The following is a 14,511-nucleotide window of genomic DNA, read 5'->3' as shown; positions in this document are numbered from 1 at the left end:
GAATCTAACAGAATATTTGCTATCACTATATTTTACATGGCACATATAACCATATAATTACTAGCACTTACACAGCAAATATTGTAAATACACATTCTTGGAGTCAAGTTGGTAATTATACCGATGTTATTCAGCAGAACAAAAATTAAGCACTTTCAACTTGCACTTTGGGGGACTTCAGTCCAACCCTTTACTTCACAGCAAAAGGATAACCCTTTAATTATGTAATAATGCTCGGTAGTCATATGGGCCAAGAGAATCACAGGGCGATGTCATGGTCAATTTGTGGCCTGTAAAATAAAGTAATACATAGTATTCTCGTTTCAACAAAATACAAGAGACCATATAAAAATATTTTCCAATTTGGAATCTGAAACATGAAAGCTGGATTTTTTTTTCTTTGTATAAAAAAGAAACAAAGTAACGGACTGAAGTTTATTAAGCCTCCCAACAACAACAAAAAAATATACGTATCAGTTTAAGGAATGCAGTGAGAGAGTCAGCTTCCCTTTTTGTCCAGGCTCATTGATGGTGAGCTTGTGCTTTGATCCTAACAAAGATAAATGCACAAAAGTGGAGGAAGGTCAGCGCCTGAAACCTGAACTATATCGCATCTCTAATAAGACGACTAACTTTACAGTAGTGCTTTTAAAAGTGTTGTATCAGATTACTGATTGTTTTTTCTCTTCCTCTTCAGGCAACTGCTGGAGATGAATTCCAGAAGCACCACTTTCGTCTTGAGTGATGTTTATTTAGTGCAATATCTTCCTTCTCTCGTTCCCTTTTCACACGCTGGTAGTGGTCTTCCTCCTTCAGGTACCACACAGGGGGCCAGCGGTGCCGTTCGAAGTACTCCTGATTGTCTGGTGAAGGAAAGATGCTGATGTTACTCCTGCTACTCATTATGCCTGATTCCTCTCAGATATCCTCTCCATAGCCTGATGTGGCAGAGACAATAAGTAGCACCATCTGTAGATGGTGACACTAAAATTTAGAGAGATAGACTCTCTTGCCTACAAGTCATGGAGCTGGGCACAGAGAACCAAGCCATTTGACTTTGGAGTCTAAGCTAGCTCCCAGGCTGGCCTCCCTAGACAAGGGGGAGCCAATAACATCGGTGCAGCAGGGCACCCTGACCTCCAGTCCACCTGAGTCATTCTCCAAAGAGAATCCCCAGCCTATGGTTCTTGTGACTGATGGGCATGGTCTTACCCACAGCTGAGCTCCCTCACTCCCACGGCATGGAAGGTAGATGCTTGAGTCAGGTGGGGAGAACTGGATGAAGGGCGACCTCTCACTGTCTTACCTGCAGATTTCGATTTGATTTCTTTGCGGAACTTGGAACAGACACTGTTGTAGTTGGTGCAAATGTGGTGCAAACACCAGGCGGCCAACTGGTTGGCGTTGTGAAACTGCAGAAAAGTGACCAAAATGGGATCAGATTCTTATTTTCTAAAGTGTGGCTACAGAGAAATTGGAAGCCATTGTAGGGGAGGAAAGAAATACAGGGTCCATAGGACTGACTCAGGAAAGCTCCTGTTTTGATCCCAGTGTTTTGACTTTAGCCACGGCTCTGATGCCTGCCAGGTGTAGTGTTTGGCACAGCCTCCCTCATCCCCACTGTGACAGAGACGCCCAAAATAATCACTGTATCACATCGTTTTAAAACAGGCCTCAGGCCTCGCCTTCTTGTTCTCCCCCACCATGTGGCCTCTAATGCTGAGTGGCTGTGCCCTCTGGAAGGCACCAGCCAGCAGCAGAGAGCAGCGATGTCACCTCTGTTTAAGGAAGACTCCACAACGGAACACTCCGTGTCACATGTCAGAGCTCAGCTTGCTGGGGCCAAAGATCAGAAAGACGAGACTGTGGAATGCGTGACTGTCCTATACCTGTCCTCTGGTTACATAAGAGGAGCAAGCGGTCTGGGCAGGGTGGGAGGGAGACAAGTACTCCACCCTTTTACTCTGAGCAGATGCTCAGGGAGGTGGCAGCAGAAGTAGCAATGACTGCAAAATATCTGGTGCTCAAAAAACCAACAGCCAACTCCCCATTATCCTATTATATTCAGCAGGACCCCATCTCCCCACCTCTCATGCCCTTCCCAGACAGAAGTTTTATTGGCCATAGAGACCTGGACTCCTGTGGCTTGTTTCTCCACTGAGGACAACAGAAAAGCCCATGTTCTTAGAAGTCATCTCAAGAGACTAAAAATCACAACTCCAAACATTTGAGACAGTACAAGGTTGGTACCTCCAGTATCTCTTGATGCTTTATTTCTCTCTGAAAATAAGATTGGGATAGTGGTATGCCCTGTTGGCTAGCACCAGCTCGAGAGAGCCAGCTGATGATCTAACTTTCTTCTCAGCTCTGAGTCCAGTGACTTCATGTTACTACAACCAGTTGTGGTTGGAAGCATTTAGAGCACAGAAGTTGGAAAGGCAACAGACCAGGGACCCACTTGCCCCCAAAGTAACTGTTAAGCAGTTTCCAGCACTTCACTGGGTTAAGGTCTAACAAATCAACTAAGGAGACTCCATCCTAAACCCTTCCTGCCAAGGCTAGGGCTTAGCATAATCACATTTCTTTGCAGGGTGTGTGTGTGGGGGGGCAGGGTGCAGGGGAGGGGACTGGCCAGGGACACTGAGCAAACAGAAGAAAGTGCAAATTATTACCTCAAGTGAATTGGTCCTATATGAAATTTTGAGTCATTTCATCTTTCCCTAGGATGGACACTTACTGAATAGAGCACAAGTCTTAAACTGTTACCCAAATGGGGAATGTTTCAAAAGACCCCAAATTTCAAACCCTGGCAGGGGGCTTACTGATTCTACTGCAAGAGATGTTTGTCCTCAGTTTGGACTGTTGTTTACATTTCATTTTAATAATCCGGATTAGTGTCTGTTTCTCTCACTTGCCTATGATTGCCCCAAAGGCAGGGAATCTAGTGTTTGTAAAGTACATGCCTTCAGCTCAGGGTGGTGACTGGTACTTGGGAAGAAAATAACAAATATTTGCTGAATGCTAACTCAGAGTGAGTAGGCTGCCCTAAGTCCTGTTCCACCGTCTAACATTTTGAACCTGAGCCATCTCCCATGGCCACAGTTGGATGGGCCAAGCACCACCTGCCATATTGTACCTTCTGCTCCCTAAAACCACTTCCTCTTCCTTGATTGAGTAATACTAATTTAAATTGCCTGACTTCAGACTTAGTAAGCCACTGCCCTAACAGAGAGAGTGAGAGAATGAGCATGTGCACAAAGAAAGACAAATGCAAGCAGAAAGACAGCAGAACTTATTCTTCATTCCCTCAGTGGAAACTTCATTATTAATCAGTCCAGGTCAGGCACTAGCCTTCTGCCTGTGTGCCTTTCCTTATGAAAGGGCTTCCATCCTCCAGGGCTCTTTCCACATTCTCTTCTACTTAATTCTCAAAATAATCTGTAAGGGTGTGAGGTTGTAAATTACCATCTCTTTCATAGGGAAGAGGACACTGAGGCAGCTTTGTGCCTTGGGGAAGTTTTTGGTGATAAAGCTGAAGCTGGCTCTTGGGCCTTCTTTGGAAGAAGAGTGGAAGTATGTATTGGGATTACGGATACTGATATTAACAAGTACTGATTTTAGAAAACTCTAGGAGAGCTTCAGGGAATTGTTCATTAATTCGGGGTGGGGGGAGGCTTTATAGGGCTTCACGGAACTTTAGAAGCTGTTCAAGAATTCAAAGAAGGGAGACAAAATCTCCCTCTATCTTGCTCCAGAGGTTCTCCCACATGTGAAGACAGTGCCTTAGGGAACAATGGGACTGGTGTGGGGGTGGGGTCCTTGTTGTTTTATCAAACGAAGCCCAGCAGGCTGAATGGTGCCTGAAATGTAAAACTCTCAGATCTTCTCCATGTACACAGGGGGCCTCTGTGACTCAGTGGTGACATCTTTATTTAGACAGATGCAACAGTGGAATGTTTTATCAGCATTAAATGAACTGATTGAACGCACTTAAGAGGTGAAAAGCAAACTGTTACAAACCTGGGCCAATTCCAAGTAAGAGAGCACTTCCCCATCAATGCCCACACCACTCATGGCGGCCTTGGTCAGCTCCTGAACCGCGTGCTGCTCTGGGGAAGAGAGAGAGAGAGAGAGAGAGGGCCAGAGAACGTCAAAACTGCATTCTGTAAGCCAGACACCTTGCCTGAAGAGGCTGGGCTTGGATTACTTAAGAAGGGAGGAAATATGGGACACAGCTCTGGGCAGCCATCCAAACTGACCAGGATCCATTCTCAGGTGTGGCCTTTTAACATGCAGTACTCTGGCATCCAACCATTGCACCAACATCCCTGGGAACTCAAGTTTGTGCTTCTGAATTAGCCGAATCCTCCAGACCTGCATGGTCTTATCCAGGATGGTAACCACTGGCCATATTGGACTATTTAAACTGGAATTAATTACAATTAATAAAATGTTCAGCTCCTCAGTCACACTAGGCGCATTAAAAACACTCAATGGTTACACATGCCCACAGCATTGGACAATGTAAGGATAGAATGTTTCCATCACTTGTGAGACAGTTCTCCTGGACACAGTGGTTCTAAATAGTCTATCGCCTTTTTAGAATCCTCTAGGATGTTCCTGGAAATCATGTTCCTGTTTGACAGTTTCTGTGCTCACATGGGCTCTCATTTTCAATAACCTCTGACAACGAAGAGACTGAGGGACAGAAGAAGAAGTCTACGAGGGGAATTAAAAATGTGGATGCATATGTCTGTCTCAACACTACAAATGGATAATGTATTGTTCAACCCCTTGGATTATAAAGATGGGAGAACCACAGTCGGAAGTAACAAAATCCAGTTGGGAGGGTCATTTCTGCTTGGGAGCTTATGTCCAAATCTTGTAAGCTGAATTTAAATAGGGTTCTGGGTTCAGCTGTTTCTTGCCTCTGTTTGGGCTGTCTCTGGCCTTGGGGGATGAAGTGTGTGTTCAGTCTTGGCCCAGCATTTCTAACTCTTTTGTTGATGTCTTCTCTGGCATTGCACTTGCTCTTCTAGCCAAATATATAGGCATATCTCATTTTACTGCACTTCACAGAAGTTGGGTTTTTTTTTACAAATTGAAGGTTTGGAGCAACCCTGTGTTGAGGGAGTCAATCAGTCATTATTCTGACAGCCTGTGCTCACTTTGTGTCTCTGGGTCACATTTTGGTAATTCTCAGAATATTTCAAACCTTTTCATCATTATTATGTAAATATATGTACATATATATGAATGTATATATACATATATATAAAAGATTTTATATACACACACACACACATATATGTAAGAAAAAAATTTTTTTTGTACCAGGGATTGAACCCAGGGATACTTAATGACTAAGCGACAGTCCCAGCCCTTTTAAAAAATATTTTATTTAGAAACAGGGTCTCAGTAAGTTGCTTATTAGGGCCTCGCTAAGTTGCTGAGGCTAGCTTTGAATTTGCAATTTGCAATCCTCCTGCCTCAGACTTCTGAGCCTCTGGGATTACAGGCATGCACCACCATGCATGGCTATTACTATATATGTTTATGGTGATCCTGGATCAATGATATTTGATGTCACTCCTGTAATTGTTCTGGGGTGCCACAAACTCTGTCCATAGAAGATGGTGAACTTTATAGATCAATGTTTGTGTTCTAACTGTTCCATTGACCGGTTATTCCTGTTTTCCTCCTTGGGCCTCCCTGTTCCTTGAGACACAACAGTATTGAAATTAGGCCAATTAATAGGCCTATAATGATTTCCAAGTGTTCAAGTGAAAGGAAGAGTCACACTCCTATTTGTTTATTTATTGTTGGTACTGGGGATTGAACCTAGGGGTGCTTCGTACTATAAATCTCCAGCACTTTTTATTTTTTTATTTTGAGATGGGGTCTACATTGCTGAGTTTGGCCTCCAATTTGTGATCCTCCTGCCTCTGCCTCCTGAGCTACTAGGATTACACTCCAGAGTCAGCAGGATTACGCTCCCAACTCCTCTCACTTTAAATCAAAAGCTAGGAATAGTTAAGTTTAGAAAGGAAGGCATGTCCAAAACCAAGATAGGCTGAAAGCTAGCCCTCTTATACCAAACAGTCAAGTAGTGAATGCAGAAGAAGAGTTCTTGAAGGACATTACAAGTGCTAGTGCTACTCCACTGAACACATGAATGATAAGTAATATAGCCTTATTGTGGATCTGGAGATGTTTCAGGGGTCTAGAGAGAAGAGCAAACCAACCACAACATTCCCGAGCCAAAATAAAGTCTTAACTCTCTTCAATTCTACCTATAAAGGCTGAGAGAGGTCAGGCAGTTGCAGAAAAGTGTGAAACTAGTGGAGGTTGGTTTATGGGCTTTTAAAGGAAAGAAGTCAGTTCCATAACATAAGAGGGCAAGGTGAAGTAGCAAGTGGAGAACCTGTAGCTAATCACCCAGAAGATCTGGCTAAGAAAATTGATGAAGTTGGCTACATTAAACAACAAGTTTCCAATGCAGACAGAATAGTCTTTCGTTGGAGGAAGATACCATTTAGGGCTTCCATAGAGAGAAGTCAATGTTGGGCTACAAAGCTTTCAAGGACAGGGTGATTCTCTTATTAGAGGATAAAGCAGCTGGAGACTTTAAGATGAAGCCACTGCTCATTGGTCACTCTGAAAATCATTAGGCCCTTAGGAGCTATACTAAATGTGCTGTGCCTGTCCTCCAGAAATGGGACAACATCATCTGGATGACAGCACATCTGTTTTCAATACAATTTATTGAGTGTTTTTTAAGCCCACTGTTGAGACCTACTGTTAAGATTCCTTTCAAAATATTAGTGTTCACTGGCAATATACCTTGTCACCCAAGAACTCGAATAGATTTGCTGTTTTAGTCAGCTCTTTCACTGCTTTGACCTAAAGACCTGACAAGAACAATAGGAGGAGGAGAAGTTTATTACGGGGCTCATGGTTTAAGAGGTTTCAGTCCACAGATGGCTGACTCCATTCCTCAGGGCTTGAGTGAGAATGGACATCATGGCAAAAGGGTGTGGCAGAGGAAAGCAGTGGGGAACACTGTGCCAGGAGGTAGAGAGAGCTTTGCTCAACAAAGACAAAATATAAACCCCAAAGGCACATCCCCAGGGACCCACCTCCTCTAGCCATACCTTACCTGCCTACAGTTACCGCTCATTCTCTTTCAGGACATTAATTCACTGATTGGGCTAAGGCTCTTTAACCTAAACATTTCACCTCTAAATTTCCCTGCACTGTCTCATGCAGAAGCTTTTGGGGGACACCTTACATCTAAACCATAACATATATATAATGAGATTAATTTTCATCCCCAATACAACATTAAACTGGAAAACATTCTGGAAAGGATTTGCCATTCTAGTTGCCATTAAGAACATTCATGTTTCATGGTAAGAGGTCAAAAGAGCAACATTAACAGGAATTTGCAAGAAGTTGATGACTTTGAGGAGTTCAAGACCTCAGTACACAAAGAAATTGCAGATGTGGTAGAAATAACAAGAAGACTAGAATGGGAAGTGCGAGAACTTCTAAGAGAACTACAGCCTGAAGATGTCACTAAATTACCGCAATCTCATGACAGAACTTTAATGAATAAGGAGTTTCTTCTTAAAGCAGAGCAAGTGGCTTCTTGATAGAAACCTACACCTGGTGAAAACGCTGTGTGCAGTGCTCAAACGAGAACAGATTCAGAACACCACATCAACTTAGTGATGGAAGGGCAGCAGGACTGGGAGGACTGACTGACTTTACTTTCACAAGAGATTCTACTGTGGGTAAATGCTATCGAATAGCATCACATGCTGCAGCAGACTCCTTTGTGAAAGGGTCAATCGATGCAGCGAACTTCATAGCCGTCTTGTTTTAAAACGTCACCACAGCCACTTCAACCTTTGCAACGCCACCTTGATCACCTGTAGCCACCAAAACTGAGGCAAGACTCTCCACCAGAAAAAAAGATTACATCTGGCTGAAGGCTCAGAAGATTGTTAGCACTTTTTTTTTTTTTTTTTTTTTTTTTTTTAGCAACAAAGCGTTTTTTCATCAGGTACATATTTATTTTTATAAGACACAATGTTCTTACTTCATAGACTATAGTAGGGTGCAAACATAACTTTAATATTCTCTGGGAAACCAAAACTTCTTGTGGCTCACTTTATTGTGATATTTGCTCTACTGTGGTGGTCTGGAACTGAACCTGTGACATTTCTGAGATACACCTGTATTGTCCAACTCATGCTTACTTTCTGCTCTGGTTCCATATACTTAGTGTGGCTCCGTCTGGTCAGTTTTGTACCTGGAACTGAATGGTTTCTTTGGCAAACCCCTCGTCAGTTGGATAAACAGAACTACTTGGGACAAAATCTCCCAGAGAAGTCACCTGGGCTCTTTCATTTTAAGGAACTGCAACATTTCTTGATATTTATTTAACATTGGTTTGCAAAGCATTTTACCCTGGAAACTGAGTTTTAAGTACTCTGCAAAGATGCTCTAAACATTCTAATCTAGATAGTACATGCCAAATACTATCAATTATTAAGGGAATCATCTTGGGGAAGCCAAATAATAAATAACCATAACAGTAATAATAACATTTAGTAACACTACTAAATGTACACAGAAATCTGGAGTTCACATGCAAAGTTTTCTCTCCATCAGTTTAAAAAATGTCCTTCCTGGAGAAATCAATCCCATGTTATCATTGCCAGTCCTAATATTTTAGCAAAAATGGGAATACTCCAAGGCTCATCACAAATCTTCTTTGATAAATTTGACTCCAAATTACTTTTGGCCATCAAAAAAAATCAAATTTATCCTCAAAGGACAAATACTTAGGAAACCTGTGGATAGTTACACGAAACTCCTATATCTGAAAAAAGGAGCTGCCCCCTGCAGCCTCCTAGAGTTAGTGTTTAAAAAGTAGTAAACTCGGTTGGATCTAAGACTTCAGGTATATTCATCAAAAACAGTTTTTAAACAAACCTAATAGCGATGCTTCAGTTCTCTATTTAATTGGGGGAAGAAGTAGGAAAAAGAGAGGGCTTTGATCTCCAGATGGTTTTTGTATAACAGAAGCCTGGAGGACAGAAAAATTAATCTTTCATTTAGGGCCCTGACAGAAAGTGAAGTGTAGATAGGATGGGTTGGTTTGTTCATATGCTCATTTTTATTCACTCAATTATTCAAGAAATGTTTATTGAGAGCCTGAGAGGCTCAGGCACTTTTCCATGTACAGGGGAAAGGCCAGTGAGCAAGACAGGCACAGTCTGTCTCTGCTTTCCTTCTTCAGAGGAATCAGCTAAACACAGGGATAAATACCCAGGTTGCTAAATGACACCTCTGGGGAGCAAAGCAGAAGATTTAAATTTAAAAAAGAAAACCAAGATATCTAAATGCATATATCCCGTAGAGTCCTGCTTCAGTTTATCAACTGAACAAAACTAGAAATTGTAGATAAGATTCTTGAAGCTATACCAGATCTCCCTTTTTCTTTTTTCCTGAAATGAACTTGACAATGTCAGAACATTTTCTGAAATAGCTTTAAGAAAACCACTTACATAATGCTTACTATGAGCCAGACACTGTTCTAAAGACTCTCTATATTTTAACTCATTTGATCTTCACAATAACTCTAAGGTAGATAATATTATTCCTGTTTTAAAAGAGAGAAAGCTGAGATACAGAACTAAGGCTCTGTGAAGGACAAAGTCATTGGCCAGTAGATGGTGGAGCCCAAATCAGAAATGAGGCAATTTGGCTCTGTAGTCTATACGTAGCCACCACACCGCATCTACTGCTCTTCCTGAAACACTGTGTCTGTGCACACATTTTGGGGATGTTGGTGACAGAATCTTTTTATTTCAAGTTCTGTGCCCACAAGTAACTCGGCATGCATAGAACATGTACTTCCAGGGCAGGGGTATGAATTACTTACCATCCTATCTACATCACCTAACAGGGACTAGCACAAAATAGATGCTAAAGAAATATTTGTTAAATTGAATTAGTCTGATACATTTGATCAATTCATATCACCAACATAAGACAGTCCTATTTGGGGGGATAAAAATACATTTTTAATCCCTGGAAATCTTATTTTAAATGTGATTTGATAAATATGACAGTCAGACCCAGTGCAACCCCAAGTCATCAGCCTTACCTGCAAGTGCAACCAAATGTGGCAGGCAGAATCTGTTTGCCAAGGCAATTAGTTCCAGCGGGTCCAGGTCCAAGTTCGGTGACAACTGCTTGGTATAGAGATAATCCAACACCGCCTGCATTGACATCTTGTTTATGTTTGGGAGATACACCTGAAATGTTACAGGAAACATTCAATTCTGCTGGAGAAATCATGGAGAAGGCACAATTTCAGGCTATGCACTTATAAACATTCCAACTGTGGGACTCAATACTGGCAAGTCTCAGAAACCTGCTTTAAGGCTGGGCATAGAAGTCATTTAGTATTTATGGATTTGAACATAACAGTTTGATTTGTAGATGACAAAAGAGTGGAGCTGCTTGACAAAGCCTGATTTGAAATTTTTAAATGGCTATTTGGACTTATAAATCAGACAAATGGGCTGTAAACGTGTGGTGACATTATGGGCCTTTCTTGCCAGGTACTGATAATACTCTATCGTGGAGAAAGAAATCTAGCAACATGACAGGTGTTGGGGGGACATGCAAGCCACACTGTTGCTGACACACAAGAGCAACCGCTCTCTAGGATGTCAAGAGAGAGACGACAACCATCCTGGTTGCCACAGTGACTAGCTTGATTCTGATGTTCTATCAGTATATGTTAGCACCACATACACACTTTATTACTTTTTCCTACATTTGGATTCAGAACTACTGGAACATTTATTAGGTCTCAGTAGATTTGGAAAATCCAAAGGAATCCCTGTGTTGGGGATATCTGTGGGAGCTGATGGGGTCTGGTGTACTGTCCCCTTGAGGACCTGGAATTGTCCATATAAATGCACGCTGGAGTTTGCTCCAGAGCCAGGGACTGCCTTGGAGGTTCAATTTGAGATGGGTGGGCAAGGATCAAGAGGGACATACACTCTTAAAGGGCTACTTTTTGCTCCAGGTCTCTAACCAACTTCATGAGACACCCTGGCATGGTTCATAATAGTGCCACTAGCTATTCCTACTGGAACGTTTGATCATTACAAAAATTAACCTTCCTAGAAGGATTCCTATACACCAGTCACTCTGCTAAGCATTCTACACACATAAACCAATTTGATTTTTATCTCCACTTTAGAAGGAAGAGACATTATTTTTTACCAGTTTAGAGAAAAGGAACCTAAGGTTCAGGGAGTTAAGTCTTAGGTTCAAGGTCATAGAGCTAGTAGGTAGGGACTGGGATTCATACTCAAGAGAGTACAATTCTTCTAAAGCCTGTTATTCTAATTGCTTTGCAGTACTAGAAGCCCTTAATGGCAAGGAAGTAAAGGTTTGGGTTATAGAACAATAATGTGTGACATTTCACTAATAGTCTTTAAGAATTACATTCCTAATTTAAAAAGATAACAGTCATAAATTTCCTAATTCTGGTACTTAAACCTGCATACAATATTACAAAGATATAAAGATCTACATCTAAATATGATTACATCCATATAAAACATGGTTATATCTATATAGTACATATAATTACACCTCTCCCCCCTCTCTCTCTCTATATATATTTATCTATTTATCTAACTATGTATACACACACACACACATACACACACAGATATATATTGTTTGTATTCTATAAGGACTTGTGGCCTATGGTTCCAGAATTAATCTATAAAAACTTTCCATGTTATTTTCCTTTGCATTCACCAGTTACTTCAGAGGGAGAATATATTTTCAATAGGTAGGGCCATTCTTTATTGTATCATAGGGAAGGCCTAGAAAAATTCTTGGAAATATTAATAAATCTGTACTTCCCTTTCAGACATAGCCAGTGAAAATAATAATTATGATTCTATAAATAAGCTGCATGGGTTGTTACAATTAATGATCAAGTTTCTTTCTTTGTTTTGGTAACTAGGGATTGAACCCAAGGGCACTTAACCACTGAGCCATAGCCTCAGTCCATTTAAAAAAAATTTACTTAGAGACAGGGTCTTACTAAGTTGCTTAGGGCCTTACTAAGGTGCTGAGGCTGGCTTTGATCTCGTGATCCTCCTCAGCCTCCCCAGTCTCTGGGATTACAGGTATGTGCTACCATGCCCAGCTCATTTCAAGTTTTTAGCACATCATATACAACAGATAGAATCTGATGAGTAAAAACTATTACTGACATTGTTATCTTAAAGCCATGTGCACACTGGGTCATCTGGAATATTCAGATGTTGGAATGTTAGTTATTTCTCCTTTCAACCAGCTGAGCCTACATATAAATATTAATCGCCATTCCAGTGAATCTAATAACTGGCTATACTTCTGTGTATGCTTACGTGCACATGTATTAATATGCACATGCATTTGTCTTATACAGTAATGAAGTTACTTATACATGCCCACACAAACTTGTTTCTATGTATATATAAACAGGGCAAAATTCCATTACTCTAGAATGATGTTTGGGATTAGTGGTTTTCTAGATATGAAGGTTAAGTTGTGAAGCTTTAAGATTTGAATCTTTTTGTAACCAAAGTACCCATATTTTACGAAGTGCTAAGTGCTATGTCAGTAATTGTTACTACCAGTTGCAGAGCTTTTGCTCTCTCACATATTGGGGACATCTGTTGCTTCTGAAAAAAATGCCTGGAGGAACAGGTTAAGAGTCTGGGGCAGGCCCAGGAATATGCTTCTGAAATGCTGCGTAATCTATGATAAATCACTCACCCTCTCTGACCTTCAGTTTCTTCCTCTGATATGGGATGAATCTGGAATAGATGTTTTTTTAAAGTCTCTTTCTTTACTGACACTCTGAGTCTTGAAAATATTTAAATTCCTTTAACATTGTTTGCTAAGACTGTGTTCTAAATCATTCCTCAAAGGAAAAAAAATGCCCATTGGAAATACAAATATGAAAATGGACATCTTAAGCAAAAAGAAGTTATTTTGGGCAACAGGAGATGACAGATTCCAGTGAGCAGCACTGCCCCACTCCTCCCGTGTCCTCAGAGTGTTCTGATGTTTATAATCACTACTGTTTCCTTTTTGCTTAATATGACGTTAACATGTTTTGAAGTGATGATTCTTTTTGGCAAACAATGCTAGGGACCCTTAGAAATAACCATCAAATGAAAATAAAAACACTTTCAGGACGTACATTTTTTTTTTTTTTTCTTTTCTGGATGATTTTTTAAAAACAGAGCCTGTTTCTGTGAATTCCACATTCATCGTTAATGGTGTAACAATGGAGAGACCTTTGATAACACCTTAAAAATGATATACATAAAGCTGCAGAAGAAACTGAATAAAATCTTTTACATCCTACCTGCTGAATGTGGCTTAAAAAAAGAGTAAAGAAAGAGAATATAATGCCATCCTAAACAATGTCCCATATTCTAGTTCAGTTGGTTTAAAATTTTAATTGTGAAGATTAGCTCAGACCATTAGGCTTATAATTAGAGATAGTCTCATAGAGAATGAGAAAGTATTCTAGATCTAGAGCACTGCTTACTACAAGCCCAGCATGCATGTTTAATGAACCACTTGCTGAGTACCTCGGGGGATAAAATTATGCTTACTGCTACATTAAAAGTAATGAGAAAAGATATATGTAAGATACAGTGTTCTTGAATATTAAAGGACGAAAACGTTAAAGCAACAATGGGTATAATTCCCTCTTTTCTGGATTTGCAAGTGAATTCTATTAATTCTCCCCGCTCCCACCAAGTGGGCTGAATTTCATGGGGGGAAGTCCGATTACCTCAAGGCAATGAAGAGTTAAATGATAGCCTAGGAAGGCCAAGTCCCAAGTGTGAAAACCAAGCCCCAGTGTGCAGAAGGGAGAAGTGAATCCTGGAGTGTTTATATGAGTGTTGGATCAAGCGCCTCTTTTCTTGGCCTAGGGCCACCATCATCTTGCTTTCTTAAGAGTTTAGAAAGGGAACTGGGGACATTTTAACTTATACGTTTTAACAGGGTACAAGATCTTCACCCCCTCATGGAAAGAATTTAACAAGAATACTCTGGGATAACAGTCTCTAACATTTGTTGAGCATTTACATGTTCTAGGTATCACAGTTGAGGCTTACACGGGCATTCTCCTACTTTATTTACCCTTCGAAGAAGGTTCCCTTGTCATCCCCATTTTACAGATGAGGAAACAGGTTCAGAGAAGGTTGGTCACTTGCCCAAGGTCAAGCTGAGACTAGAGTTCACAACTACCAAATTATAGTGTATGCTGGAAATAAAAGAGAGGGGGCAGGAAAGGGTGGAAATGGGTTTTTAGTATACTGGCTAATGGAATTTTGGCACAGACTTTGGTGACTTGGTTCTGTGGCCTTTTTTCTTTTTCTCTTCTTTTTCTTCTTT

General features: G+C 40.8%; 1 protein-coding gene across 12 annotated transcripts in view; it reads right to left on the bottom strand.

Moving 5' to 3' along the window:
• Positions 1-421: 421 nt before the first annotated feature.
• RHOBTB1 (Rho related BTB domain containing 1) overlaps positions 422-14,511 on the bottom strand; it is a 132,957-nt gene continuing 118,867 nt past the window's right edge. For all 12 annotated transcript variants that reach the window (XM_079136445.1, XM_079136442.1, XM_079136446.1 and 9 more), the window contains 4 exons: positions 10,181-10,331; positions 4,021-4,109; positions 1,307-1,412; positions 422-863 (listed from right to left, as the gene is read on the bottom strand). In XM_079136445.1, coding sequence (XP_078992571.1) covers positions 694-863; positions 1,307-1,412; positions 4,021-4,109; positions 10,181-10,331 — 516 coding nt within the window. In that variant the 3' untranslated portion in view covers positions 422-693. The remainder of the gene's footprint in view (positions 864-1,306; positions 1,413-4,020; positions 4,110-10,180; positions 10,332-14,511) is intronic.

This window comes from Sciurus vulgaris (assembly GCF_902686455.1).
Source record: "Sciurus vulgaris genome assembly, chromosome: 4".
In the NCBI taxonomy this organism is placed as follows: Eukaryota; Metazoa; Chordata; class Mammalia; order Rodentia; family Sciuridae; genus Sciurus; species Sciurus vulgaris.
The sequence above is the reverse complement of the archived record's forward strand: the minus strand, read 5'-3'. Positions and strand labels throughout refer to the sequence as shown.